We start from the raw sequence: 27,968 nt of genomic DNA, 5'->3' as shown, positions 1-27,968 counted from the left end.
CTCTTGAAAGAATGATGATAAAAGTGAAGTATTATTGTTAATCTGAAAAATGCAAAAATTGATTCTTGAAGCAAGAAAAAGCAGCAAAAAGCAAAAAAAAGTTGCGGAAAAAAAAAGCAAGCAGAAAAAGCCAATAGCTCTTGAAACCAAAAGACAAGAGCAAGGATCCAAGGCTTTGAGCATCAATGGTTAGGAGGGCCAAAAAGATAATATCTTAGCCTAAACAGTTCAAATGAGCTGCTTCCCTAACTATATGCTTGTGGTGTGAAGGTGTCAAGTGAAAAGCTTGAGACTGAGCAGTTAAAGTCGTGATCCAAAGCAAAAAGAGTGTGCTTAAGAACTCTGGACACCATTAGCTGGGGATTCTAGCAAAGCTGAATCACAATCCTAAGGGGTTCACCAAGTTAAGTGTCTGTGGCATTTATGTATCCAGTGGTAATACTGAAAGACAAAGTGCTTAGGGTCACGGCCAAGACTCTAAGGAAGCGGTGTTCAAGAATAAAAAAGAACTGAACTAGGAGAGTCAATAATATCATTTGGATTCTGAATTCCTAAAGATGCTAATCATTCTGAGCTTCAATGGAAAGTGAGATGCCAAAATTATTCAGAAGCAAAAAGCTGCTAGTCCCGCTCATCTAATCGAAATTGAGCTTCATTAAGAACTCTGAGATTTATTGTATCCTTCTCTTCTTTTTATCCTACTTTGTTTTTGGTTGCTTGGGGACAAGCAACAGTTTATGTTTGGTGTTTTGATGAGCGGATATTTTATACGCTTTTTGGCGTCATTTTTATGTAGTTTTCATTATGTTTTGTTTAATTTTTATTATATTTTCATAGGTTTTAGTGAAAAATTCATATTTTTTTATTCTACTTTGAGTTTGTGTGTTTTATGGTGATTTCAGGTATTTTCTGGCTGAAATTGAGGAGCTTGAGCAAAAGTCTGATTTAGAGACGGAGAAAGGACTGCAGATGCTGTCAGGATCTGACCTCCGTGCACTCGAAGGAGCTTTTCTGGAGTTACAGAAGTCTAAACGGCGTGCTCTCAACGGCTATGAAAAGCTAACATCCAGGAATTTCCAGAAATATATAATAGTTCATACTTTGCTTTGGAAATGAAGGCCCAAAACTGGCGTTCAGCGCCAGCCACCTACCCTATTCCTGGAGTTCAACGCCCACAAGGGAGCAGCTGGCGTCCAACACCCAAAAGAGAGTCCCAAGCCAGCGTTTAATGCCCCTAAGGTGTACTATCTCGTGGATTTCACTCAAGCTCATCCCAAACACTCACCAAGTTGGTCCCAGAAGTGGATTTTCGCATTATCAACTTAGTTTATCTTATTTCTGTAATTCTTAGTTAGGATATTAGTATATATAGGAGGAGATCACCCTAACTTTGGATCTTCTCCCCCCCCAATCGAATACTTCACTACTATTGTACAGTATGAGTTACTAACCTCCTAAGGTTAAGGTTAGGAGCTCTGCTGAGTTTCATGGATAAATAATATTATTGTTTTAGTTCAATATGTCTGATTCTATTCCTTTATGCATTCTTGTTCTTCATCTCATGAATTGAGGGTGACCAGTGACAATCACCCTTGTTCTACATGGGTTCCGTGCGAGTCCTGACCCGGATAGCGTTGAACCAAAGCTAGAGATTGCATTCCGGATTCCAATAGAGTACCTGGGCAACTTTGGATACGTGACATGAAATCCCGTTGACCGTGGGTAAGTGAGGTCTCTGTGGCGTTAAGGCTAGAGTCAGAGAAGTAACACTTTTCGATCTGGAAGATCTGCCTTGTCTGTGGCACCCACTACAAAAAAAGTTAGTAAAAATGGCACTAGTTTTATGGCGGGTTAATAAAACTGCCATTATGTTTGTTATTTTCAGTGGTTCTAATTTATGCCGTAATGCTCATGGCTTTTTTGTTGATTGTGGCGTTTGGAACCGCCATAATTTTTCTTTTAATTTGAGTGATGTTGCATATGAGAGTGTAATTAGTATTGTTGCATATGAGAAAGTGAAGACAATGACACTGGCGAACCCTAATTTCTTGCCTTTGTTCATCTTCCACTGATTTGTCATTCAAATCCTCGCTGTCGCTCATCCCCTTGTTGCAGCTCATCTCCTCGTTGCTGCAAGCAACACCGTTGTCACTGCCTTCATTGAGCTTCTACGATTTGGCTTCGATCTGAAGATTTGTCAGCATTCGTCGGAGCTCCGATTTCTACGTTTCATCAATTCACAGAGTCTCTCTCTCTCTTTCTCTGACGTTTAGCTTCTTCTCCTCGGAGCTCCGAAAAAACCATCACAGTCACCACCACCACTGAGCGCCACCATGGAAGGCGGTGGAGCAACGCTATCGGATGTTTACCAAGGCGCGAAGAAGCTCCTCCTGAATACACGCGACGGCATGGAACGCCTTGAGCGCCTCGACTACTCCGCCTCCTCCGATCTCTCTTTCTCCCTCTCCAACGACATCTCTCAGATCCAATCCCTATGCGTCCAGATGGATCGATTCTGGCGCTCCATCGCCGCCAAATCTCAACGTGATCTCTGGAAAAGGTTCGTTTCGAAGCATCCTCCTCCTTCGCCCTTTTTTAACCTATTATACATAAGTTCTAATAAAAAATTTTGTTTCTGCAACACGTTAGTTATTAGGCCATGATTGTTCTGAAGTAAACGAAGTATCTGCAATCGATGAAATAAATTGCCTTTTGGTTGAGAGGTAAAAGTTTAATTCCTTTTGGTTGAGAAGGTGAAAGTTGAATTCCTTTTGGTAGAAAGCTAGGTTCTGTTTGTTGGGAGAAAGAAGGGATTGAGGGAGGTATGCTTTTTTCTGATCCTAGCATGGCCAAGTCAATCCACCACGCCAGGTTCTGATCCGCCAGCGCCACATTAGGTCTTCCTTTCTTCTGTTCACTTTTTTTCTGAAAGTTAGGGTTTTTAAATTCCTAATTTAATATCAATTGTTGTTTGCTTTTGCTTACTGTCAAATTAAGAATCTAATTTCCTTGATTTCTAGGCTTTTGATAAAATTTTCTAATGTTAGATTAACCTCTCTGTATAATTGCTCTTAGATATATAATATCAGTATTACTGAAGGCATAGGATCATCACAATTCCAGTTAGATCTTCTATAATTGCTCTTAGATTTTTTCACTCAAAAATCTAACCAGAATGCCTTATTAGCTTAAAAATATTTTGAAAATATTAAAATTTGTGATTATAGAAAATCTGTTCAATATAAAATTAGGCGGATAATTGCTTCTGAGCATTTTTGTTTGCTGAAGTAGGAGATCTTATGTTATGTTTTGATCTTTGATTTAGTAATTGAAAGTTGAAACACTTGCCTGATTTGCTTTCTATATGCATGTACTAATATAATTGCAAGAATGTAATTGGATCTTATGGAAAATCAATTCTACATAGCTAATAAAGTACATAAAAGATAATATAATACATTATACAAAATCGGTACATAAGGACACTATTATAATTTGATCTTTTGATGTCTGTCAGCTATGACAATTCAGATGCGTTAGTATGTACAATAAATAATGAATTTGCTAAGGCTTTATTTTCATTGTTGTTTTGAACACAGAACTTGCTAAAAAAGTTCCACAAGGGTCATCCAAAAGTCAGAACTCAGGTTCATCTAGAAGTCCTTTGCACCGTTCTATCTTTTCTTACAGTTATTTTTATTATCATTTGAATATATTTAAATGGAAGTTTAGGGTAACCAAATGTATTCTTCAAATCTTTTTAATGTGTAGATTAGCATTGCTGTGGCTGCATTGGCTGTGCATGTGCCTGCTGAAGATTGGGGAGATGGTGGTATAGTGAAATGGCTTAGGGACGAGATGGATTCTCATCCGGAATATATACCAGGATTCTTGGAGTTACTAACAGTTTTGCCAGAGGTCATAGTATGATATGTGTGATTATGTGTCATCTCTTCATTTTATTAATGAGACAAATGCCTAAAGTTTGAGTTACTAAGTGACAAGTTGTTATAATTTTCAAAGTTGCTGCCTTGTCGGATAGTATTTTTTCTTGGTTATCATTCAGGTTCTTGAAGCGTTTGCTTCGTGGCTTCGCCTAAAGCATGGGTACTAATTTTTTTCTACCTCTTTGCATATTGGAGTGTTTGGCTAAGTTGTTTTTATTGAATGTATTAATATATTATTCTGATCAAGATTAATTATTCAAGAACTGTTTTGTATAAATGAATCATCTGAATTGTGTAGCATATTGGAGGAAGCTTGTCAGATGAGTGTGCTTTACTGTCAAGCATTTAGTTAATTTTTTTTGGGCGATCTATAGTGTTCTCAACTATATGTATATATTTGGGTTTTTTAAAATCACAAATATATAATTGACAGTTGGCTTTTAAACAAAAGAATGTTGAATGGAATGAGTATCTCAACTTATAGGAAACAGACTTGTCAAGTGAAACTGATGGAAAGCATAGATGCATTCCACAAATGCTATATAATTTCAGGAAGGGTTTATAAAGTTAATGAAGAATATGGGGGAGATATGTATTTAATTTGAATATTACAACTTTATTATCTTGGTTTATGTGTTTCTTTTTCCATTGGCTTTACTATTTCTCTTTAAATTTTTGTTCGTTTCAGGATTCCCGGATCTGTTCTCAGTACCCATCCATTAGTTCTTACAGCATTATCAAGCTTGAATTCTGAGTTTCTTTCTGAGGCATCTGTAAATGGTATGTATGATAGCATGGGAAAATACTAATAATTTTCTATTTTTCGTAAATATTCATATGCTTTTTGTTGGTTGAGCAATGAAATGTAGGAAGGAAGATATCTGAGTAGCAAATTAACCAGTGCTGTTCACTATATCTGAGTAGCAAATTAACCAGTGCTGTTCACTTGCATATTTAAAAAACATCTGTTCTGGTTTTGCTGACCAGTGTTTCCAATGTTCTAAGAGTACTAGTTAAAGATACTAAAAAGAGTATATTTTCAGAAGTTTTTTCTTTTTTTGCCTTTTTCCAATGCATTGAAAACTTATCTATTTCACATCTCCAGCATGAAGCTTCCTTTTTTTTTTAATCCTTAATCAGTGCTCTTTTAATTTCACAATGTTCACAGTACTTATGCTTCAATATATCTGTATCATAAACTTGATGTTTGTGTCTTTTGCTTCCTTGTTTTCAGGGGTTGTTGGTCTGACTCCAGAGTGAAAGCAACTCTATGTTAGCATATCAGTTATTAGCGTTGTTGAATTATCCATGTAAACTATGAAACATGAATAGCATGATGAAATTCCTCTGTGCTTTGGTTTGGTTTTTTTATATTTATCTTTTACTTTTACAATTATTTATACGTCTTCGTTAAGCAATTGGCACATGAGAGAATTAGTTTATGTAGATTATTACTTTGTAGCTCTGTACTGATATTTCCAATTTATGGAATATGAATGCAGCATACTTACAGGTTTCCTTTAATTCATGGTAAGTGTGTTTTACACTTTTCATATCGTAATGAAATTATAGTTTCCTCTTCATACCTTTTATCACAGCATTTATTCTGTCTTGCTTAATGCTCCTTTTCAACATTCTTGTTTGTTGACACTCCTTTTCTGCACAACGTAATTTACTAATCAATTCATTGTATTTGATAGTCTACCATGGTGTGGTGTTTTACTTTTTTGCTTTTGGCAATTGGCGGATTTCTTTTTTGTAGATGGACGATAGTCCAACCACCGGAAGTGTGAACACCATGACTGCCGAGAAGCAGTATCTAGCAAAATTACTTGTATGGGAGAAAATAACTTGAAGCAGTATCACCCAAGGTATGTTTATTCTATTCTGTTTTCCATGGAATCAGTTATATTCTATGCTCATCTGATTTATATTATGATGATTCTGAGTGATTAAAACTAGATTCATATGCATCATGATACAGAGTAGTAGTAGTTGGTGCTTCTAAGAAAGTGCCAAAATATCGCATGTATAAAATCTTATTCTATTATATATGGAAAAATATAAAAATAAACGCTACATGTCTCAGTATTAAATTAAAGTGCACTGATTAAATTTTGCTATTAAAAAAGAAGGGCTATGTGATTGGTGGCACTTGTTTTATGGCGTCTTTGTTAATTGTTTAAGTTGTTCGTAGATGAAACATATTATATAAAATTTAGATCAAAGAAAGGTACATGACTACTTAAGATTTAAGAAGATACTAAAGCTAAATGCTACATTATTATTAGTAGTACATTTGATTAGCCCCACTAAAATAGTCAAGCACCCTAGTTCGTACAATATAAAAATACTAAGTTAAATAATATCTCTAGATTATTTACTAATGGATTATATATTAGAAGTTATTAATAATCTAATTAACCAAGCTAATAATTAAGCCTTAGCTTGCATTTACAGTTTACCATCTTGATGTTCAGCGCATTTGCTATACTTGAAAGAGATTTCAAGTTCACGATATGAATTTGTTCAATACTAGTACTTAATAAATACTATATGTATCTCATATGATGACTTGTTTCAGATTTTTTTTATTATTATAAAAGAAATGATAAATGAAAGTATTATAAAAGAGATTGGGGCTTCTCACTTTTTTTTTCATTATTACTTAGCTGGTGGAAGAGGCATGAATTCAATTAGCAGCTTGTGTTGAAATGATAAATGAAAGTATTACTGCATTTTCACTCCATTTTCTCCTTGTGTTGCTGCAATCAAGGATGTGGTCTTGAAATTGAACCCGCTTCTCACAAAAGAACAAGCTATTGGTTTCCGTTGCTGCTAGAGTCAAGCTCCATGATCTTCAGGTTTCTCAATGCATTAGTTGGTTTTGGACTATTTGACAGAGGATTCCTTGTGGTACATATAACACCAGCCCCACTTACTGCATTATTAATAGTGAAATTCACAATTATTTTCTCATCACTAATATGGTTTAGTATATTATTCTGAATCTGAACTATTTGTGTTAGGTTGGGAGCTGCGTTGAAATTGGAATTCCCATGCTAATACTGTTTATAGCCTTATCTCAGGTACACTTCAAAAGTAGGCAATAATGGATTAGTATTCTCTTGTGTCTATCTTTCTTAAGGCATATAATTTTCTGTCAAAACAAGCATGATAATATCACAATCCAATAGTTTTGAATGTGTTTTATGCAGTATTTGAAGAATTTTCAGATAAGACAAGTACCACGATGACGAAGATGAAGAATTATGGTTAGCTAGCTAGCTCTATCTCATTGTGTTCTGTGTTAATTTGCATCTTTTTATTTACCTTAGGAGTTGAGGTATCAAAACCAACACAAAGTTTATCAGAGTATTCATATTGGGCTTAAAGTGTGTTATCTATTTTGTTCGAATATTATCCTTCAGTGGTCTATGGCAGTTGTTAATATTATTTTTAAATTGCCTAGTCTTTGTTATCCAAGATTTCAATCCTTTACTAATAGATTGCCTTTGACCGAAGAAGTTTTTATTAGCAACATTTATCGTACTACTGTTGTCTCAATGGAATGCATATCAATCTTGTCTCTTATCCACAGAAACACCAATTTCATCGAGCTTCTAAATTAATTAAACCCTAATCTAGCAATATTATTGTTTATTTGTAATTACAAGGAAAATCTTTGTTAGTGGATAGACATTAGCCGATAAAATCCACATATTTATATATATATATATATCAAAGATAATTATTATAACACGTTCATGATGACTTTAGGCCTTATTTTACATTCCTTTGCTAATAAAAGTTCTAAATTCTAGCCTTCATTTGCATGCTCAAATTTGACTTGATCCCCTTATGCTTCCTCTACTTTCTATCTCATTATTATTTCATTGTCATTGCAGGAAACTTCTTTAGCTGTTAGTTCAATGGAACTGTCAATAAAAATTTGGGACCTTGATGTTGTAAGTGAATATGGTTAATAAATTTCACTGAAAAGTTAGAAACATCGTTCAGAATATAAAGCCACTTTCATTGAATGCCTTCTAAGTTTTCTTTGTTCCCAGATTGATGCTGTGCAGCCATGCATGGTTTTAGGTGGCATTTCAGAGAAAAAGAAGGGGAAGAAGGTTTGTACATCTTTTTGTGTTGAAGTGCAATTCTGAGTATGGACCCAGTTACTGATTCTGTTAATTGGTTTTGAAACATGAAATAATAAGATCACATGAATTGAGAATTATTTTACCATGTAAAGAAAAATAAAAAAAAAACTTGTTTTCTTGAAGTTCATTTTCTGATAAAGATGGTTGAAAGAACCCAAAGTGTTCTTGGCATGAAGATTTCACTGTAAGGTTTTCTCTGGTAATCATGAAGTCATTTTGTGTTTATTTTTTGATTGTTTTAATTCATGTTTTCAGGTTTTGGGACTAGAAGTATGTGCTGATACTATTGTAGGAAATGCAATGCTAAGAGGTATTTCTGGTGGGCAAAGAAAACTTCTTACAACAGGTAAAACAAGAACAAGCTAGATTTCAATCATTAATGTCTAATTTATCACAAACAAGAATCTAATTTTAGAAAAATTGTATATATACAAATATAGGAGAAGTGCTGGTTGGATCAGCTAGAGCTCTTTTCATGGATGAAATATCTACTGGTTTAGATAGCTCAACAACTTTTTCGAATTGTGAACTCACTAAAGCATCTCATCCACTCTCTTAAAGGAACTGCCGTTGTCTCACTCCTTCAACCAGCATCAGAGACTTACAATCTTTTTGATGACGTTATTCTACTCTCTGATGGCCACATTGTATATCAAGGTCCCCATAAACATGTTCTCGAATTTTTCGCCTTCATGGGCTTTAAATGTCCCGAGAGGAAAGGAGTTGCAGACTTTTCGCAAGAAGTAATAAATTTGAATAATGTGTTTCTGGATCCATAATCTGCATTATTTAATTTGATCTACACAAATTTATTGTGATGTTATTACTTTTGATTTTCAATAATAAAAAATTATATATTATATTAATATTTTGTTTATGAGTTATATAATATTTCATTTATGGATTATAATTTTTTGCTATTGTGAAATTTTAATCACAAAATTATCTATTTAACGCGATAAAAATGACGGTAAAAATTATTTTTTTAAACGATAAAAATGTCATTGTTAGGGTAAAAATGGCAGTTCAAAAGTGCCGTTTTAACCAACCAAAATGCCACTATATCAGGGTAATAATGGCAGTTCAAACCGCCGTTTTAACCTATTCAAAAACTGTCATTTTAACCCTGGAAATAATGGCGGTTTGAACTGCCGTTTTAACCAACTAAACGCCACTCTGTCAGGGTAATAATGGCGGTTCAAACCGCCGTTTTAACCTATTCAAAAACCGCCATTTTAACACTGGAAATAACGGCGGTTTGAACTACCGTTTTAACCAACCAAAATACCACTCTGTCAGGGTAATAGTGGAGGTTCAAACCGCCATTTTCACCTATCCAAAAACCGCCATTTTAACCCTGAAAATAACGGCGGTTTGAACCGCCGTTTTAACCTATTCAAAAACCGCCGTTTTAACCCAGGGAATTATGGCGGTTTTCTGAAAACCGCCGTAATAACCAGAATGGCGCCCAGAATTACGTCAATAATGGCGGTTCAAACTGCTGTTTTAACCTATCCAAAAACTGCCATTTTAACCCTGGAAATAACGGCGGTTTGAACCACCGTTTTAACCAATCAAAATGCCACTCTGTCAAGGTAATAATGGCGGTTCAAACCGCTGTTTTAACCTATCCAAATACCGCCATTTTAACCCTGGAAATAACGGCGGTTTGAACCGCCGTTTTAACCTATTCAAAAACCGCCGTTTTAACCCAGGGAATTATGGCGGTTTTCTGAAAACCGCCGTAATAACCAGAATGGCGCCCAGAATTACGTCGTTTTCTAAAACCGCCGTTCTTGGTTATAATGGCGGTTCAAACCGCCGTAAATACCCAAAAAAACCGCCGTTTTAACTAAAATTTTTTGTAGTGACCTTGAGTAGGATCGTGAAGGGGAGTGGATTGCTTAGAGCTTCATCTTCTGCTGTAGTAAGAGACCTAGAGGTGGCTTGATGAGAGGACACGAGTCACTTCAACATGGTGGATTGCTGCAGTGGAGGAGGTTAACTTGATGAGAGGACGAGTTAATCACTTACGGCTACCATTGAATGAATCAGAAAGTTATTGAAGTAGACAGTAAGAAAAATTAATCCGGAAGACAAAGCATCTCCGAAGCCTCAACCGTTCTCATACTATTAATTTCACACCTATCTAGTAACATTTTATTTATTTATTCAGTTTTATGCATTTTCCGTGACAAACTATGATTTCTATCCGCCTAACTAAGATTTGCAAGGTAACCACTGCTTGCTCAAACCAACAATTTCCGTGGGATCGACTCTCACTCACCTGAGGTATTATTTGGACGACCCGATATACTTGCTAGTCTATCTGTGCAAAATGTGCGGAGCCAGTTTCGTGCACCAATAAATAATCCTCGAAAGCTCGGCTGGGATGACTTATGATCAATCATTCAAGTTCGACTTCCCGGTCTCCAAAAACTAAGTGGAATATAAAGCCTTGATAGGGGGTTTACTCCTAGCCAAAGAAGTCAGAGCATCGCGAGTCGAGGTCAACAGTGACTCCCAAATTGTTACCTCCCAGGGCAACGGGACATATCACGCTAGGGACTCCTTACTTCATAAGTACTTGGAAAAGGTGAAAAAGTTGTGTGAAGATTTCGAAGAGGTCACGATTCAACATGTACCGAGAGAAATAAATGCGAGAGCTGACCTCCTATCGAAGATGGCAAGCACAAAGCCAGGCACGGAAAACCAATCTTTGATTCAAGGGCTGGTAAAGGAGCCGTCGGTAACTCTCTACGTAACATAAGCGTTAAGCCCTTCCTCATGGATAGATCTGATCATCTATTTCTTGGAGGACAGCGAGCTCCCTGAGGACGAGAAGGGTGCTAGAACGCTAAAATAGGAGGTGGCCAAGTATGTAGTGATACTGGGCCAGCTGTACAAACAAGGGCTTAATCAACCCCTGCTGAAGTGCTTGCGGCCCGACCAAATGGACTACGTCTTGAGCGAAGTTCACGAAGGATGCTGTGGCCACCATATTGGGGGAAAGGCGTTGGCCAGGAAGCTTGTTAGATCTGGATACTATTGGCCTTCCATCATGTCGGATGCACAAGAGTTTGTGAGGAAGTATAGAAGATGCCAAGAGTATGCCAATCTTATCTGAGATACGAGTTTTCCTAGGTAAAGTACCGTGGCTTGCCACCACGTGTTCCAAGTTGATACTCGATACTCTGTTGACCCTACGATGTAAGAGGTGACCGGACACTTATAAATTCCTAGGAAGGTTCTCCCATTGAGCAATTATATATAAATAAGAAACACCAAACATAGACTCTTGGGGATGCGCGTCGGGGGACAGTCTAGGGTTTAGCAGCCGGACTTGTCGGGTTGGCTTGATAACCGATAGATGAGACTCATCAACTATAGGACAGGCATACATCATGTGCATATTGTTTAAATTTCTTGTTTATGCATTAATTGGGAATGCCTAATTGATTATAATATGCTAACTGTTATACTTGTTATCTGTATTACTTGTATTCTACCTGTGTTTGCCATTGTATGCTTGTCTGTCTGTGCAAATTCACCGGAGATGGAGGAACGGATGAAGGGTGGAGAGATTTAGTGTTCTAGCTAAGTTTTAGTTAGGTTTAGGAATCCTTAGAAGACCACCCATCTACGGTTTCTGGTTTAACCCTTTATGCTTTATAATATGAGTGTCGGTGTTCTAGGATTGCCTCTGGCATTTCCAAGACCTTATATCTTATGTAGGTGGCACCTTTACTATGCTGAGAACCCCCGGTTCTCATCCCATACGTTATTGTTATTTTTCAGATGCAGGTCGAGAGGCACCTCGCTAGGCGTCTGGAGTTCTACAACGAAGTGGTCATTTTGGGACTTTACTTTTGATCTTTTGTTATATATGTATAGACTCTCCTCATGTATATACTTGTTTTACTTTTGTACCTCTTAGAGGTGTATGGAGAACTAGGACTTTATGTATGTATTTTGGATTGTGGGTTATGTATATATGTATGTAAATATTCTCCGGCCAGCCTTAGCTTCGCAGGCTGAGTTAGGAGCTTGTTATTTTGTACTCTTGACCCTCTGTTATTACTTTCTATATATATATATGTTTATGATCTTTAGCTTTCTTCGTACGCAAGCAATCCTTAATCTTGAGTGTTGTGCTTTTGATTTTACGATTTTGTTTTACCTATTCTTCAAGGCTCTTAGTATACTACCTTCTTTCGACTATTATACATATGTACATTTTATTTTAGAGGTCGTACTACCACACCACCTTTGTTTTACGATTTAAGTGTAAAACTCTGTGTGTTAGGGTGTTACATTCATTATCCAAATCGTTTAATTCATCAAACATTGCATTCTAATAATCCTCAATTGGTAATTCATCTTGTCTCATTATTCTTATGGTATTGAGATTAATTTCTAAAGGTAAAACTGCATCGTGATCATAAACCAATTTTTAAGGAGACATGTTTGTCGATCCTTTCGGTTAATTTCGATAAGCCCATAATACTTGGCTTATAGTTTCATGCCAAGTTCGAGGTCTTTGACCATTTTGCTTTTTAATCAAATTAACCAGAATCTTATTTACAGCTTCAACTTGACCATTTTCCTGCGCATAATATAGAGTTAAAGTCACCATAGTTATATTTCTTGATGCTGCAAGCCTACAAAAGTTTTAACACGTTGGCCAATAAACATAGTACCTTGATCAGTACTCAATGTTTGAGGGATTCTGAATCGATGAATTATATGTTCTATAAAATCAATGATCTCATTTTGACCTACTTCTACCAAAGGAATAGCTTCGACCCATTTCATATAATAATCGATAGCCACTAAAATAAACTTGTGATTCTTTGACGAAGGAGGATGGATCATTCTAATCAAATCCAATGCCCATCCCCTAAATGGCCAAGGCTTTATAATCGAATGTATCTCAAAAGCAGGGATTTGTTGTATTACTCCATGCTTCTGACATTCTTAGCATGCTTTAGCATAATCAATACTATCTTTCACCATAGATGGCCAATATACTCGATCACGTCGAAGTACCCATTTTATTTTCTCTTCAGCTTGATGGGCACCACATATACCCTTATGAACTTCTCCAAGGGGAATATCTTTTTCAGATTGACTTAAACACCTCATAAGATTTCCTTCATTACCTTTCTTATATAACTCATCACCCTCACCACAAAGTTCATTGCTTTTATCTTAACTTTCCGATCGATACGGACTTTAGGATTTCTTAGATATTCCACAATTAGTTTTCTCCAATCATCATCATCCCACTCATCTATGACTAAAACTTCCCTTTCCTCAATAGGCACCAAAATTTGTCGTACCTTTGTCAATTTTTCTAAAGTTTCGAGAAGTATTTTATATCTCGATATAATTTGAGCCAACTCGTTGCCAACTTCATTTTGAATTCTTGGAATATGAACCAAGGATACTTTTCGAAAAGATACTAATAATTTCCATGCTGTCAACAAATACTTTTGTAACTTTTCGTTATTAAATTTAAATTCTTTCGATAATTGTTTTAAAACCAACTGAGAATCTCTAAAAATTGAACATCCAGTGCCCCTTTATGAATAAAAAACTCTAAACCAAAATCAACGCTTCATACTCAGCAATATTATTTGAACATGGGTATTTTAACTCAAACAAGAATTTTGATGGGACACCTTCTGGGAAAATAATCAAAATACTGACTCTAGCACTATCTTTATCTTTCAAACCATCAAAATACATCTCCCAACAATCAGAATTCACCTCGATAATATTTGTCCCTGGGTAATTGGGATTATTCGATCTATCAATTAGAAGATCCACAAAGTGACCTGACTTTAACAACTTTAGCTGGCACATATTACAAATCGAACTCCGTTAAGTCAATCATCCACTTTCCTAATCGACCTTTTAACATGGGATAAGATAACATATACTTTATCAGATCCGTTTGAGCAATCACTTTTATAGTCTTTTTTGCAACCATATAACATTTCAATTTCATGCAAGCATAATAAAGAGAAAGACATAATTTCTCAATCGGAGAATATCTTGTCTCAATATCAAACATAACTCGACTTAAATAATAAATGGCCCTTTCATGACCTTCCTCATCATCTTGAGCCAGCATACACCCAATAGTATTCATCGATACTGCAATATATAATTTCAATGACTCATGGGAACGAATGGTTGCCATTATTGGTGCTTTGGACAAATAATCTTTAATCGAATCAAATGCCTTTTGATGTTCCTCTATCCATTCATACTGAGACTCATCTTTAAGTTTGAATAAAGATGAAAAAGCACGTGTTTGACTAGAAAGATTAGATACAAAACGTCAAAAGAAATTAACCTTTCTCAAGAAAGATTGTACCTCCTTCTTTGATATTGATAGTGGCAACTCCAAGATTGCCTTGGCTTTATTTTGATAAATAGCAATACCTTTCTTTTGAACTACAAAATCCAAAAAGTTTCCTGTAGATACCCCAAATGCACATTTTAAAAGATTCATTTTTAAACTTTTTTTGCAGATTGTGTCAAATGCTTGGCTCAAATGATTGAGATGCTGGTCTATCGAGTTTGACTTAACCATAATATCATCGATATATACTTCCATAAATTTTTTGATAAACTCATGAAAAATAGTATTCATGACACGTTGATACATTGTGCCATCATTCTTCAAACCAAAAGGCATCACCACTCATTCATAAGTTCCTAAAGCCCCAGGACATCGAAAAGTAGTTTTCAACACATCATCCTTGGCTATAAAGATTTGTTTATATCCAGAATAACCATCCATGATCAAAATTTCATTGCCTGCTGCAGAATCGACTAACATGTCTGCTATAGGCATAAAATATTCATCTTTAGGATTAGCATTGTTTAGATCTATAAAAGCAATGCATACTCGTAATTTCTCATTCTTCTTCATTACTGGTACAATATTTGACACTCAATCAACATAACGAGCTATTCGAATAAACTTTACTTTAATCAATCTTTGAGTTTCTTCTTTAACCTTAAGATTGACCTTAGGTGCAAAGCATCGAGGTGCCCGTTTTACTGGCTGAGAAAATGGCTTTAAAGCCAATCAGTGTTCTACTAAAGAACGATCAAGTCTAGACATCTCCTGATAATCCCAAGCAAAACAATTTTTCTACTTAACTAAAAGATTGATTAATTCTGCTCGAAATTGCTTGTCAATATTTTTACAAATATAAGTGGGTCTAACATCATCACCAGATCCCAAACTAATTTCCTCAAGAAGATCTTGAGACTCAAAACCTCTTTCGATATTATCATCATTAATTGAATACTTTTTAAAATTCAAAGGTTCCAAATCGTAAATACAATCAAAAGATAAATCTATTAGCTCATTTGAGGAAAAACAAACTTTATTATCAACCAAATTAGCAATCGAATCATTTTCAATACAAGGACGGTGAGATACATCGGCGCAAGATTGGTTAACAATATTACTCCTAGGAATAGGAAAAGAAGTAAAACCTAATTTAGGCCTAAATTCGATTTGAGGAATCAAATTTGTACTAGGAATTGAAAAAACTGAATTGAAATCCCTATGTAATTCAACTTCATCAAAAGAATCACTTCTATCAAAAGAAAGAGTTTATGCAGAATTGAAATTACTTAAATAGCTTTCTAAGGTAGCCAAATAATTTGAGACATCTTGCTTTTTGGCCATGACAAAATATCCTTGAATTATTGACTCTTTTTTTTTAAACCACTACTCCCACCCAGTAGGAGGGAAATCAAGCTTTGGCTGACAAAGTGATAATGCGAAATTGTTACTCTGAGGTTGTAAAATTTGTTCATTCTCTCCCTGGCAATGGCGCCAACAACTGGTGCACAATACCATGGTCCAAACATAACTTCACAACTTCGCACAACTAACTAGCAAGTGCACTGGGTCGTCCAAGTAATAAAACCTTACGTGAGTAAGGGTCGATCCCACGGAGATTATTGGTATGAAGCAAGCTATGGTCACCTTGTAAATCTCAGTCAGGCGGATATCAAATAGTTTTGGAGTTTTCGAATATTAATAATAAATAAACAGAAAATAAAGATAGAAATACTTATGTAATTCATTGGTGGGAATTTCAGATAAGCATATAGAGATGCGTTCGTTCCTCTGAACCTCTACTTTTCTGCTGTCTTCATCCAATCAATCCTACTCCTTTCCATGGCTAGCTTTATGTAAGGGCATCACCGTTGTCAATGGCTACCTTCCAGCCTCTCTGTGAAAATGGTCCGATGCGATGTCACTGCACGAGTGGCCAGCCTCCCATGGAGGTCTAGAGATCTAAAAATGATCAAAAGATACTAATACAATAGTAAAAAGTCCTATTTATACTAAACTAGTTACTAGGGTTTACAGAAGTAAGTAATTGATGCATAAATCCACTTCCGGGGCCCACTTGGTGTGTGCTTGGGCTTAGCTTGAATGTTACACGTGCAGAGGCTCTTTCTGGAGTGGAACGCCAGGTTGTAACGTGTTTCTGGCGTTCAACTTTGGTTCGTGACGTGTTTCTGGCGTTTAACTCCAGACTGCAGCGTAGAACTGGCGTTCAATGCCCTTTTGCGTCATCTAAACTCGGCCAAAGTATGGACTATTATATATTGCTGGAAAGCCCTGGATGTCTAATTTTTAACACAATTAAGCGCGCCATTTTGAGTTCTGTAGCTCCAGAAAATCCACTTTGAGTGTAGGGAGGTCAGAATCCAACAGCATCAGTAGTCCTTCTTCTACCTCTGAATCTGATTTTTGCTCAAGTCCCTCAATTTCAGTCAGAAAATACCTAAAATCATAGAAAAATGCACAAACTCATAGTAAAGTCCAGAAATGTGAATTTAACATAAAAACTAATGAAAACATCCCTAAAAGTAACTAGATCCTACTTCTTCCATGACTTGGAGGTGGAAGCTTTTGTTTTCCCTTTTCTCTTCTCTCTCTTTTTTTTTTTGAGGTTTCTCTGGCCTTGGGTGCCATCAATGGTTATGGAAAAGCAAAATAAACAATGCTTTTACCACACCAAACTTAGAATGTTGCTCACCCTCGAGCAGGAGAAGAAAGAATAGATGAAGAAGAAGATGTAGAAGAAATTAGGATTATGAGGAAGGAAGGTGGGGATCCTGTGGGATCCACAGATCCTGAAATGATCCTGTGAGGTTCATAGATCTTGAGGTGTCAAGGATTTACATCCCTGCACCAATTAGGCATGTAAAATGCCTTTGCATGCAATTTTGGCATTTAAACGCCGAATTGATGCTTGTTCTGGGCGTTCAGCGCCTAGATGCTTGTTTCTGGCGTTCAGCGCTAGCTCTTCCTCAGTGTGCATTTCTGGCGTCTGAACGCCAGGATGCTGCTTGTTTTGGGCGTTCAACGCCAGATCCATGCTCTGTTCTGGCGTTGAACGCCAGACAGATGCTTCTTACTGGCGTTTGAACGCCAGTAAGATCCTCCTCCAGGGTGTGATTTTTCTTCTGCTATTTTTGATTCCGTTTTCAATTTTTATATTTATTTTGTGAATCCACATGATCATGAACCTAATAAAACATGAAATAACAATAAAATAAAAATAAAATTAGATAAATAAAAAATGGATTGCCTCCCAACAAGCGCATCTTTAATGTCAATAGCTTGACAGTAGGCTCTCATGGAGCCTCACAGATGTTCAGAGCATTGTTGAGACTCCCTAACACCAAACTTGGAGTTTGGATATGGGAGTTCAACACCAAACTTAGAGTTTGGTTGTGGCCTCCCAACACCAAACTTAGAGTTTGACTGTGGGGGCTCTGGTTGACTCTGTTTTGAGAGAAGCTTACTGTGCTTCTTTTCCATGTTTACAGAAGGATGTCCTTGAGTTTTAAACTCAAGGGAGTCCTCATTCAATTGAAGGACTAGTTCACCTCTGTTAACATCAATCATAGCTCTTGCTGTGGCTAGGAAGGGTCTTCCAAGGATGATGGATTCATCCTCATCCTTCCCAGTATCTAGGATTATGAAATCAGCAGGGATGTAAAGGCCTTCAACCTTTACTAATATGTCCTCTACTTGTCCATAAGCCTGTTTTCTGGAATTGTCTGCCATCTCTAATGAGATTTTAGCAGCTTGTACCTCAAAGATTCCCAATTTTTCCATTACAGAGAGTGGCATGAGGTTTATTCCTGAACCTAGGTCACATAGAGCCTTCTCAAAGGTTATGGTGCCTATGGTACAAGGTATTAGGAACTTTCTAGGATCCTGTTTCTTCTGAGGCAATCTTAGCTGATCCAATGCATTTAGTTCATTGGTGAACAGGGGAGGTTCATCTCCCCAAGTTTCATTACCAAATAAATTGGCATTCAGCTTCATGATTGCACCAAGGAACTTGGCAACTTGCTCTTCAGTAACATCTTCATTATCTTCAGAAGAAGAATACTCATCAGAGCTCATGAAGGGAATAAGGAGGTTCAATAGAATCTCTATGGTCTCTAGATGAGTCTCAGATTCCTTTAGTTCCTCAGAGGAAACTCCTTATTGATCGTTGGATGTCCCAGGAGGTCTTCCTCCTTGGGATTCACGTCCTCCCCTTCTTCCTTGGATTCGGCCATGATGGTTATATCAATGGCCTTGCACTCTCCTTTTGGATTTTCTTCTGTATTACTTGGGAGAGGACTAGGGGGGATTTCAGTGATCCTTTTACTCAGCTGACCCACTTGTGCTTCCAAATTTCTAATGGAGGACCTTGTTTCATTCATGAAACTCGCAGTGGCCTTAGATAGATCAGAGACTAAATTTGCTAAGCTAGATGGATTCTGCTCAGAATTCTCTGTCTGTTGCTGAGTGGATGATGGAAAAGGCTTGCTATTGCTAAACCTGTTTCTTCCACCATTATTAAAGCCTTATTTAGGCTTTTGTTGATCCTTCTATGAGAGATTTGGGTGATTTCTCTATGAGGGATTATAGGTGTTTCCATATGGTTCACCCATGTAATTCACCTCTGCTATTGCAGGGTTTTCAGGATCATAAGCTTCTTCTTCAGAAGATGCCTCTTGAGTACTGTTGGATGCAGCTTGCATTCCATTCAGACTCTGAGAAATCATATTGACTTGCTGAGTCAATATTTTATTCTGAGCCAATATGGCATTCAGAGTATCAATTTCAAGAACTCCCTTCTTCTGAGGCGTCCCATTACTCACAGGATTCCTCTCAGAAGTGTACATAAACTGGTTGTTAGCAACCATGTCAATGAGTTCTTGAGCTTCTGCAGGCGTTTTCTTTAGGTGAATGGATCCACCTGCAGAAGTATCCAATGACATCTTAGCTAATTTAGACATACCATCATAGAATATATCCAGGATGGTCCATTCTGAAAGCATGTTAGAAGGACACTTTTTGGTTAGTTCCTTGTATCTCTCCCAAGCTTCATAGAGGGATTCACCTTCTTTCTGTCTGAAGGTTTGAACATCCACTCTAAGATTACTTAGCTTTTGAGGAAGAAAGAACTTGGCTAAGAAAGCCTTGACCAGCTTATCCCAAGAGTTCAGGCTATCCTTAGATTGAGAATCCAACCATATTCTAGCTCTATCTCTTACAGCAAACGGGAAAAGCATGAGCCTGTAGACTTCAGGATCTACTCCATTAGTCTTAACAGTATCACAGATTTGCAAGAATTCAGTTAAGAACTGAAAAGGATCTTCAGATGGAAGTCCATGAAACTTGCAGTTTTGTTGCATCATAGAAACTAATTGAGGTTTCAGCTCAAAATTGTTTGCTCCTATGAGAATTTTTAGATCAAAACAATGAATGCATGCAAGAACACTATGAATGTCAAGATGAACACCAAGAACACTTTGAAGATCATGATGAACATCAAGAACATATTTTTGAAAATTTTTATATGCAAAGAAAACATGCAAGACACCAAACTTAGAAATTTTTCATGTTCAGACACTATGAATGCAAAAATGCACATGAAAAACAAGAAAAGGCACAAAACAAGAAAACATCAAGATCAAACAAGAAGATTTACCAAGAACAACTTGAAGATCATGAAGAACACCATGAATGCATGATTTTTTTGAGAAATGCAAGATGAACATGCAATTGACACCAAACTTAAAATCTGACTCAAGACTCAAACAAGAAACACAAAATATTTTTGATTTTTATGATTTTCTAATTTTTTTGTATTTTTCAAAAATTGTTTGAAAAGAAAAATAAGGATTTCAAAATTTTTTTAATGTGAATTCCAAGAATCTTGTGCTCTTTAGTCTAAAGCTCCAATCTGAGGGTTAGACATGGCTTAATGGCCAGTCAAGCTTTAGCATGTAAATCAGGTGGATCAGGAACAGCAGCAGGTGGATTAGCAACAACTGGCTTGCTCTTGATAATGTTGGGTTGGAAGCCCCAGTCCAAATAAATTTAGACATGGCTTTACAGCCAGCCAGGCTTCACATGCTTCATGAAACTCTAGAATTCATTCTTAAAAATTCTGAAGAACATAATAAAAAATTTTTTTGAAAAGAATTTTTATTTTATTTTTTTTCTTTTTTTCGAAAATAAAAGAGAAATTTTTGAAGATTTTTGAAAAATTTTTAAAAATAAAACAAAAAGAAATTTACCTAATCTGAGCAGCAAGATGAACCGCCAGTTGTCCAAACTCAAACAATCCCCGGCAACGGCGCCAAAAACTTGATAATGCAAAATTGTTACTCTGAGGTTGTAAAATTTGTTCATTCTCTCCCTGGCAATGGCACCAACAACTGGTGCACAATACCATGGTCCAAACATAACTTCACAACTTCGCACAACTAACCAGCAAGTGCACTGGGTCGTCTAAGTAATAAAACCTTACGTGAGTAAGGGTCGATCCCATGGAGATTGTTGGTATGAAGCAAGCTATGGTCACCTTGTAAATCTCAGTTAGGCGGATATCAAATAGTTATGAAGTTTTTGAATATTAATAATAAATAAATAGAAAATAAAGATAGAAATACTTATGTAATTCATTGGTGGGAATTTTAGATAAGCATATAGAGATGCGTTCGTTCCTCTGAACGTCTGCTTTCCTGCTGTCTTCATCCAATCAATCCTACTCCTTTCCATGGCTAGCTTTATGTAAGGGGATCACCGTTGTCAATGACTACTTTTAATCCTCTCTGGAAAATGGTCGTCGTCTAAACTCGGCCAAAGTATGGAGTATTATATATTGCGGGAAAGCCCTGGATGTCTAATTTCCAACGCAATTAGAAGCGCGCCATTTTGAGTTTTGTAGCTCCCGAAAATTCACTTTGAGTGCAGGGAGGTCAGAATCCAACAACATCAGCAGTCCTTCTTCTACCTCTGAATCTGATTTTTGCTCAAGTCCCTCAATTTCAGTCAGAAAATACCTGAAATCACAGAAAAACACACAAACTCATAGTAAAGTCTAAAAATGTGAATTTAACATAAAAACTAATGAAAATATCCCTAAAAGTAACTAGATCCTAGTAAAAACATACTAAAAACAATGCCAAAAAGCGTATAAATTATCCGCTCATCACAAAGCTTCACATTAAGTCCTTCTGAAGTCAAAAAATAGCTTTCACAATTATAAGAATTAAGCATCCTATTGACATTAAGAGGTTTCATTTTTTCATTATACACCTTAAAATCGACATGGTGCCCAAGTTAAAATCAAATTAGGCATGAGGTTAGAAAACTAAGTAAATGCATTCTTTGTTAAAGAAGAAGGAAAAAATTTCATCTTCAAGTTCTCATCATTTGCTAAATTTCCCAATTCAATAATAGATCGAACAATATGCTCAGTAGTCGATTCACCAACTTCACCCACAAACTTTGTTATTATTTCAGGGTTTTTCACACCTCTTGGTACCTCTGCCGCTTGCACAATAGCAGAAAAAATAGAAACAAAGTATGGTCGATTCATGAAACCCACATTGAATCCGACTCTATTAAGCACATCCTCAACAATTCTAGTAACTTGGTATCTCTCACCACGTTGATTAGCTCGCATTTGAGCCAAAACGTCATCCGTGTTTTGATCTCGTCGAACCACTCGAAGAATATCTTCTTCAAAATGCATATCACTATCCCTATTGCTAGGCATTTTCATCAGATCCTCTCGGTTCATTTGCATATTTTATTGATCACCTTCATCATAATCAATAATTCGAGCAATCCGCTCAACTTGTCTAGCAAGACGCTCAAATTTTTACTCATGATCAGCCATCATTGGGTTCAATATAGTTGTCATTTGCTGGGTCAATAAATTGACCAAATCATGATAACTTTCATCGATATGCTGTCGAAAAGCAGCCATCGAACCAGGACCATTCGATGTGGAAGCCACTTGATAATCACGAGAAAACTCAATATGTAATGAAAAAAATGAATTGCTAATTGACATAATTCCAAATCTAATTGGAGGAACATAACCACCCATTGGTGAATTATAACCTGGAGGTAGGCCATAAGGAGGCCAACCAACGGTTACTGAAGGTTGTGCTTGCGTCAAAGCAATTTGTGGGCGTGAATTTCACCAGTTATTCCCAACTGGAGGATTAGTAACTGTTGCATTCTCCACTAATGTACCACTTTTAGAACGTGACGTCATCTCCACTGACGTTTGTGCAACTATAACAACATTATTATTTGCAGATTATTTAGTATTAGAAATTTCGTCTATCATACGTATAATTCTACCACTTCTAAGTTGCATACACTAGATCATGACAAAATTTTTTTGACACACTTAACTTTTAAAACTATCCCACTGAGTGCGCCAATTTGTTTTACAGATTTTAGCAAATTTGGGTGGTTTGATATCTAGGATCTGAGAGCGAAACCTACTCCTCTTGTGAGTACCAGTTCTTGAAATTGCATAAAAGATTCTTTTAAATCAGCTAAAATAACAAAGAAAAATCTGAAAAAAAAGGATAACTTTGGAAATAAAACAACTGGAAAGGAAAGAAATAGCATTTAATTTAAAGAAAGCAATAAACTGCCTTCAATAAAATCGAAGGACTTTGAAATCAAATACAAAGTACGAAAACTCTAAAAGGAATAAAAAGAACAACTTTGTTGAAAAGATAAATTTGTAAGAAGATAAAGATTACAAGAAATTAAAATAAATGTAAAAGACATGAAAGGAACCCTAGAGAAAAGGAAGCTCTTAACAAACTCAGAAATTCGGTGGGAATATAAGAGTGTGAGAATGTTTTTTGAAATGAGATTTCAATCCTTATTCTTTTCAATCTTCATATATTTATAGGACTTTTCGACTAATCAAATTCAAATATATTTCACACGTGTATTAATCTTTAAGTAACTATTTTCACGCTTTGTATGCTGTGAATAACTGTCATCAATTATCTTCACTCAATAATCTTCTTCGATAAGATTTGTCGATCAACCTTATCTCTCTCCTCGATACATCTCCTTCGACGAGTACTATGTCCTTCGAAAAGTACTTGTCGGGCCTTGACTTTGATATCTCAAAATTTATTTTATTTTTGACCAACGGGTAGTTTTAATTATAACATTTTACTGTTTTCTTTTTAACTTACTGCCTCATCGATCTTCATTTAATTAGTAAAAAATAAATTAGTTATTAATGTTACCTAATTTTTCTAAATGAATACTTGTTTGTTTGTAACAAGTAACAACATAGGAGTAGTATTAAAAATGGACAATTATTTGGGATAGAAGAACCGAATATTGACTCTTAACTTATAAGAAATCTATTGAATATTTTATACATTTTAAAATTCATATATATGAAAATTAGAAACCATTGAAAATTTTTAATCTAAAATAATATTTTATACAAAAAGATATAGAAAGTAAATATTCTTTTTGAATTCCCAAATAATTAAAGGATGATGTTAGTTTGAACACATTAATTTATATTCTGCTCAATTCATTGAATTGAGTTTTAATTTTGAATAAGACTATAGGTTATTTCTGTAACAAAACTCTATTTCATTCATGAATAAAGAACAATTGAATATTACATAAATTAACAAAACCATATGAAATAAAATATGACGAGTCTCAAATCAATGTATACAAAAATGAATCAGCGTCTTATTATTACTCCTTCAAGAATTCATCATAGTATTCTCAACTGGAAATCAGCGTCTTATTATTCCTCCTTCAAGAATTCATCATAGTATTCTCAAAGTTTCCAGTTTATCTGGAAATGAACGTGTTAAGTGTCCTCAGTTTAATAATTAAAAAAAATTATAAAGTAGGAAAAAAAAAAGAAACATTTTCCTTTAAGATGAACGGCAATAATTTTTTTAAGAGTAAATAACCATCTTTTACCACAAAAGATTCGAATATTGACAAAACTAACTATAAAAAAATAAAATTAAAGTTGTATCCATAAAAAATGAATTATGTTCGACAAAAATAACTAATTATTAATTTTTTATTATTTCTATTAAAAAAATTAATCAAAATACCCATGCATAATACCCATATCTCTTCTATTATCTTTAACTTTTCAAATTCTTCAACTCAACTCTCTGTTTAACAGCAAAATCACAAAGAGAGTGAGACAAAAGAGATAAACTAAATACAACTATGCTAACAACTATTGATTTTTTTCTTGCAATCTTCTTCAATAGTTTGCCACCAAAAGACTGCTTCGCACACAAACATGGGAATCACGGAAAATAAAGCAAGAAGAAACAATCAAATAAGGGGCAAACAAAACAAAAGTTCAATAAAAATCTATAAACTCAAATAATAACATTTTTTTTGTTCAATTTAGAGAATTTATATAGAAAATGAAATGAGTGATAGCTCTTATTCAATTTCTCTAACAACTATAATAACCTTTTAATTTCTCTGACAACGGATCCACTGCTGCAACAAGAATACGCCGGGAATATACTGGAGTTAGGGTTAGAGCATCTTTCTTCCAACGCCGCCTCCGGCAGAACCGCCTCAATGACGGAAGCAACGCTTCTGCTCCTTCTCCCGAGCTTAACGATTGCTGAAGACAACAACGTTGATAATTTTTGCTCTCCGTTATTACTCCTGGCTTTGTTTATCTTCCTTCAGTAGTTTATCTCCTTTTGTCTCATTCTGTCTCGGTTTATTGATGAGTTGTATTGACTGTGATGTTGACAGTGATGGTGGTGGTGATGGTGGTATTCAAAATTTGAGAAAAAATGTAGTGATTTTGTTGGTAACAGAGACTTGAGTTGAAAAATTTAAAAAGTTGAAGATAATGGAAGAGAATGGGATAATTTGGGCATTGTAATTAAATTTTTAATAGAAATAATAAAAAATTAATAATTAATTATTTTTGTCGAACATAATTCATTTTTTATGGGTATAACTTTAATTTTATTCTTTTATGGTTAATTTTGTTAGCGTTTAAATCTTTTGTAATAAGAAATTATTATTTATTTATTTTTAAATAAATTTAAATATTTTTATAAATATTAAATAGAGTAAATTAAAATACATACATTAAAAAATGATATTGACATTCTCAAATTTTATATTAATTATCACTCCTCTTTAGTCAGTCCAAGGAACAATCAACGCTTTTCCATCCTTTAGCAAGTATGAAGGAGGGGAAAAAAGGTGTTTGAGAGGGAATAAACAAATAGCTAAGTGTTTCAGATAGAAATAGGGGTGTCAAAATTCTCCGAAACGCAGGGATCCCTTTGGGGACTGCTCTGAATGGGAACCTGAAGGTGGAGATTTTTTTCGTGGAGATGGGGATGGGGACTAAAATCCCCCCGAGACACGCACGGGGACCCGAGCGGGGATCCCCACCTCGCCCCCGATAATTCCCCAAATTCTTGAGTTTATTTAAATACCCTGAATTTATTCCCAATATAAAGAATTTTTAGGGATTTCACCTATTGAAAACCCTAACCCTACCTTATTTAATGTCTTCCATTCTCTCCTACTACTCCACTTAGCGCCGTTTCGAAGCCCCAACTCTCCAGAAAAGTTCAAAACTCCCAATCCCCCATAGTTGTGTCGACAGTCACAGCCATAGCAGCATACCCTTTCGCCGAAATTAGAGTGTTAATAAATCAACTTAAAATATATATGAGCTATTTAATTATGTGAATAGAAAGTTTATCTAGCCAGCACTTAATTAGTAAAAAAAAGTGAATAATTTTATATAATTAGATATAATCTCACACTATTAAAAACAATAATGATAACTAATTAATTGCTACAATATCTAACAGCTCTCAATTATCAATTTTACGTAAAGTTGACTGCACTTGAATTTTCACCTTAAAATAATTGTATGGCTGACCCAACATGAGTCATATGGAGAGGTTTATATAACGATAAAGGTTAAAGTTGTATTAGTGTAGCTTGTTTACTCTCATTCATTGTGGTGTATAAATACCTCACATCGTCCTTTTATTAATAGCAATGTATAATCACATTTTCTATATTAATATCAAATACAATTCACTCTCTTTTCTCTTTGTATCATTCTTTCTTTGTCTTTCTTAGCACACAAGAAACTGGGCATTACTAAGCTCAGTTCATGATTCTTCATTACTTTTTCGATTAAGTTCACATGGTATCAAAGCCTTTTAATCATCCATGGCTATCACACTTCCTTTTATCAGTTTCAAAAATTATTTGGCTCCAATCTTAAATAAACTCGATGACAAAAACTTTGTAACTTAGCAACAACATGCTTTATATGCTATCAAAGGTCAGAACCTTGAAGATCATATACAAGAAAATAAAATACTTCCCCAATTCGATTCTAATGCAGCCAAAGCAAGCTACCCTACTAATACAACTTAGCCTTTATCCTTATAGCTATATCTCTCAATACAAACTGACAAAGCAATAAAATTCTTGTCACACATTTTTAAGTATATTTTTACAGTAAAATAGTATTAATTATAGACTTTTAATTTCTGCTTTCATACATACCAACAACAAAGTGTGATTGAGAGAAAATACAGGCACATTATTGTTAAAATGGATTTTACTCATTTTTCCATAGCCAAACTTCCTAAAATCTTTTAGGAAGATGCTTTTTTAACAGCTGCCTATTTGATAAATCGTCATCCTTCTAAGAGTTTTATTCCGGCCCGGCCCACTAGCGAGTCAGGTCCGGGTGCAGACTTTCTAGTCAAGGTAGTTGGTGATGCACCCGAGAATACGAGTACATGGTGGAAGCTTCATGTTGACGGAGCCTCCAACCAAGCGTTCGGAGGGGCAGGGATAATTGATGAGCGGATATTTTATACACTTTTTGGCGTTATTTTTATATAGTTTTCATTATGTTTTGTTTAAGTTTTATTATATTTTTATAGGTTTTAGTGCAAAATTCATATTTTTGGATTCTACTTTGAGTTTGTGTGTTTTATGGTGATTTCAGGTATTTTCTACTTTGAGTTTTTATGGTGATTTCAGGTATTTTCTGGCTGAAATTGAGGAGCTTGAGCAAAAGTCTGATTCAGAGACAGAGAAAGGACTAAGGACTGCGTCAGGATCTGACCTCCGTGCACTCGAGGAGCTTTTCTGGAGCTACGGAAGTCCAAATGGAGTATTCTCAACGGCTGTGGAAGGCTGACTGATGAGTCCATATTTGAGGATATATTTTGGCTATAATTGGATGGATTTCATCACATAAACTCACACTTATTCACCAAAATAGCATACTTTTGTGTTTGATCCCTAAATTGAGCCTAAATACGAAAACATGCATTTTTGTGCTTAAATTGAGCAATTTAATCTCACTTTTATTTCATTCGATGCTGTGATATGTTTGTTGAGTGATTTCAGGTCCTAGAGGCAAGAATGGTTTGGTAGAAGTGGAAGAAAGCA

At 35.6% G+C, this 27,968-nt stretch overlaps 1 protein-coding gene across 17 annotated transcripts; it reads left to right on the top strand.

The window, feature by feature from the left end:
- On the top strand, positions 1,887 to 20,479 carry LOC107605984 (ABC transporter G family member 44-like). Of its 17 annotated transcripts, none has more exons than XR_002350484.1 (14): positions 1,889 to 2,560; positions 2,650 to 2,897; positions 3,600 to 3,647; positions 3,772 to 3,918; positions 4,636 to 4,727; positions 5,182 to 5,477; positions 5,710 to 5,818; positions 6,724 to 6,863; positions 6,977 to 7,036; positions 7,166 to 7,222; positions 7,856 to 7,915; positions 8,018 to 8,080; positions 8,369 to 8,459; positions 8,554 to 8,929. XR_002350484.1 is itself a non-coding variant. In XM_021106331.1 (10 exons), the coding sequence occupies exons 6-10, from the start codon at positions 7,220 to 7,222 to the stop codon at positions 8,890 to 8,892; spliced, it is 435 nt and encodes a 144-aa protein (XP_020961990.1). In that variant the 5' UTR covers positions 4,432 to 4,727; positions 5,182 to 5,477; positions 5,710 to 5,818; positions 6,724 to 6,863; positions 6,977 to 7,036; positions 7,166 to 7,219; the 3' UTR covers positions 8,893 to 8,950. The 17 variants fall into 17 exon arrangements, 1 of the variants encoding a protein (XP_020961990.1); XR_002350478.1 differs by having other exon boundaries at positions 3,772 to 4,107; positions 4,432 to 4,727; XR_001612581.2 differs by having other exon boundaries at positions 3,772 to 4,727; positions 5,182 to 5,257; positions 5,450 to 5,477.

Source organism: Arachis ipaensis, chromosome B07 (assembly GCF_000816755.2).
Source record: "Arachis ipaensis cultivar K30076 chromosome B07, Araip1.1, whole genome shotgun sequence".
Taxonomy (NCBI): domain Eukaryota; kingdom Viridiplantae; phylum Streptophyta; class Magnoliopsida; order Fabales; family Fabaceae; genus Arachis; species Arachis ipaensis.
This window is presented reverse-complemented; position numbering and strand designations above follow the sequence as displayed.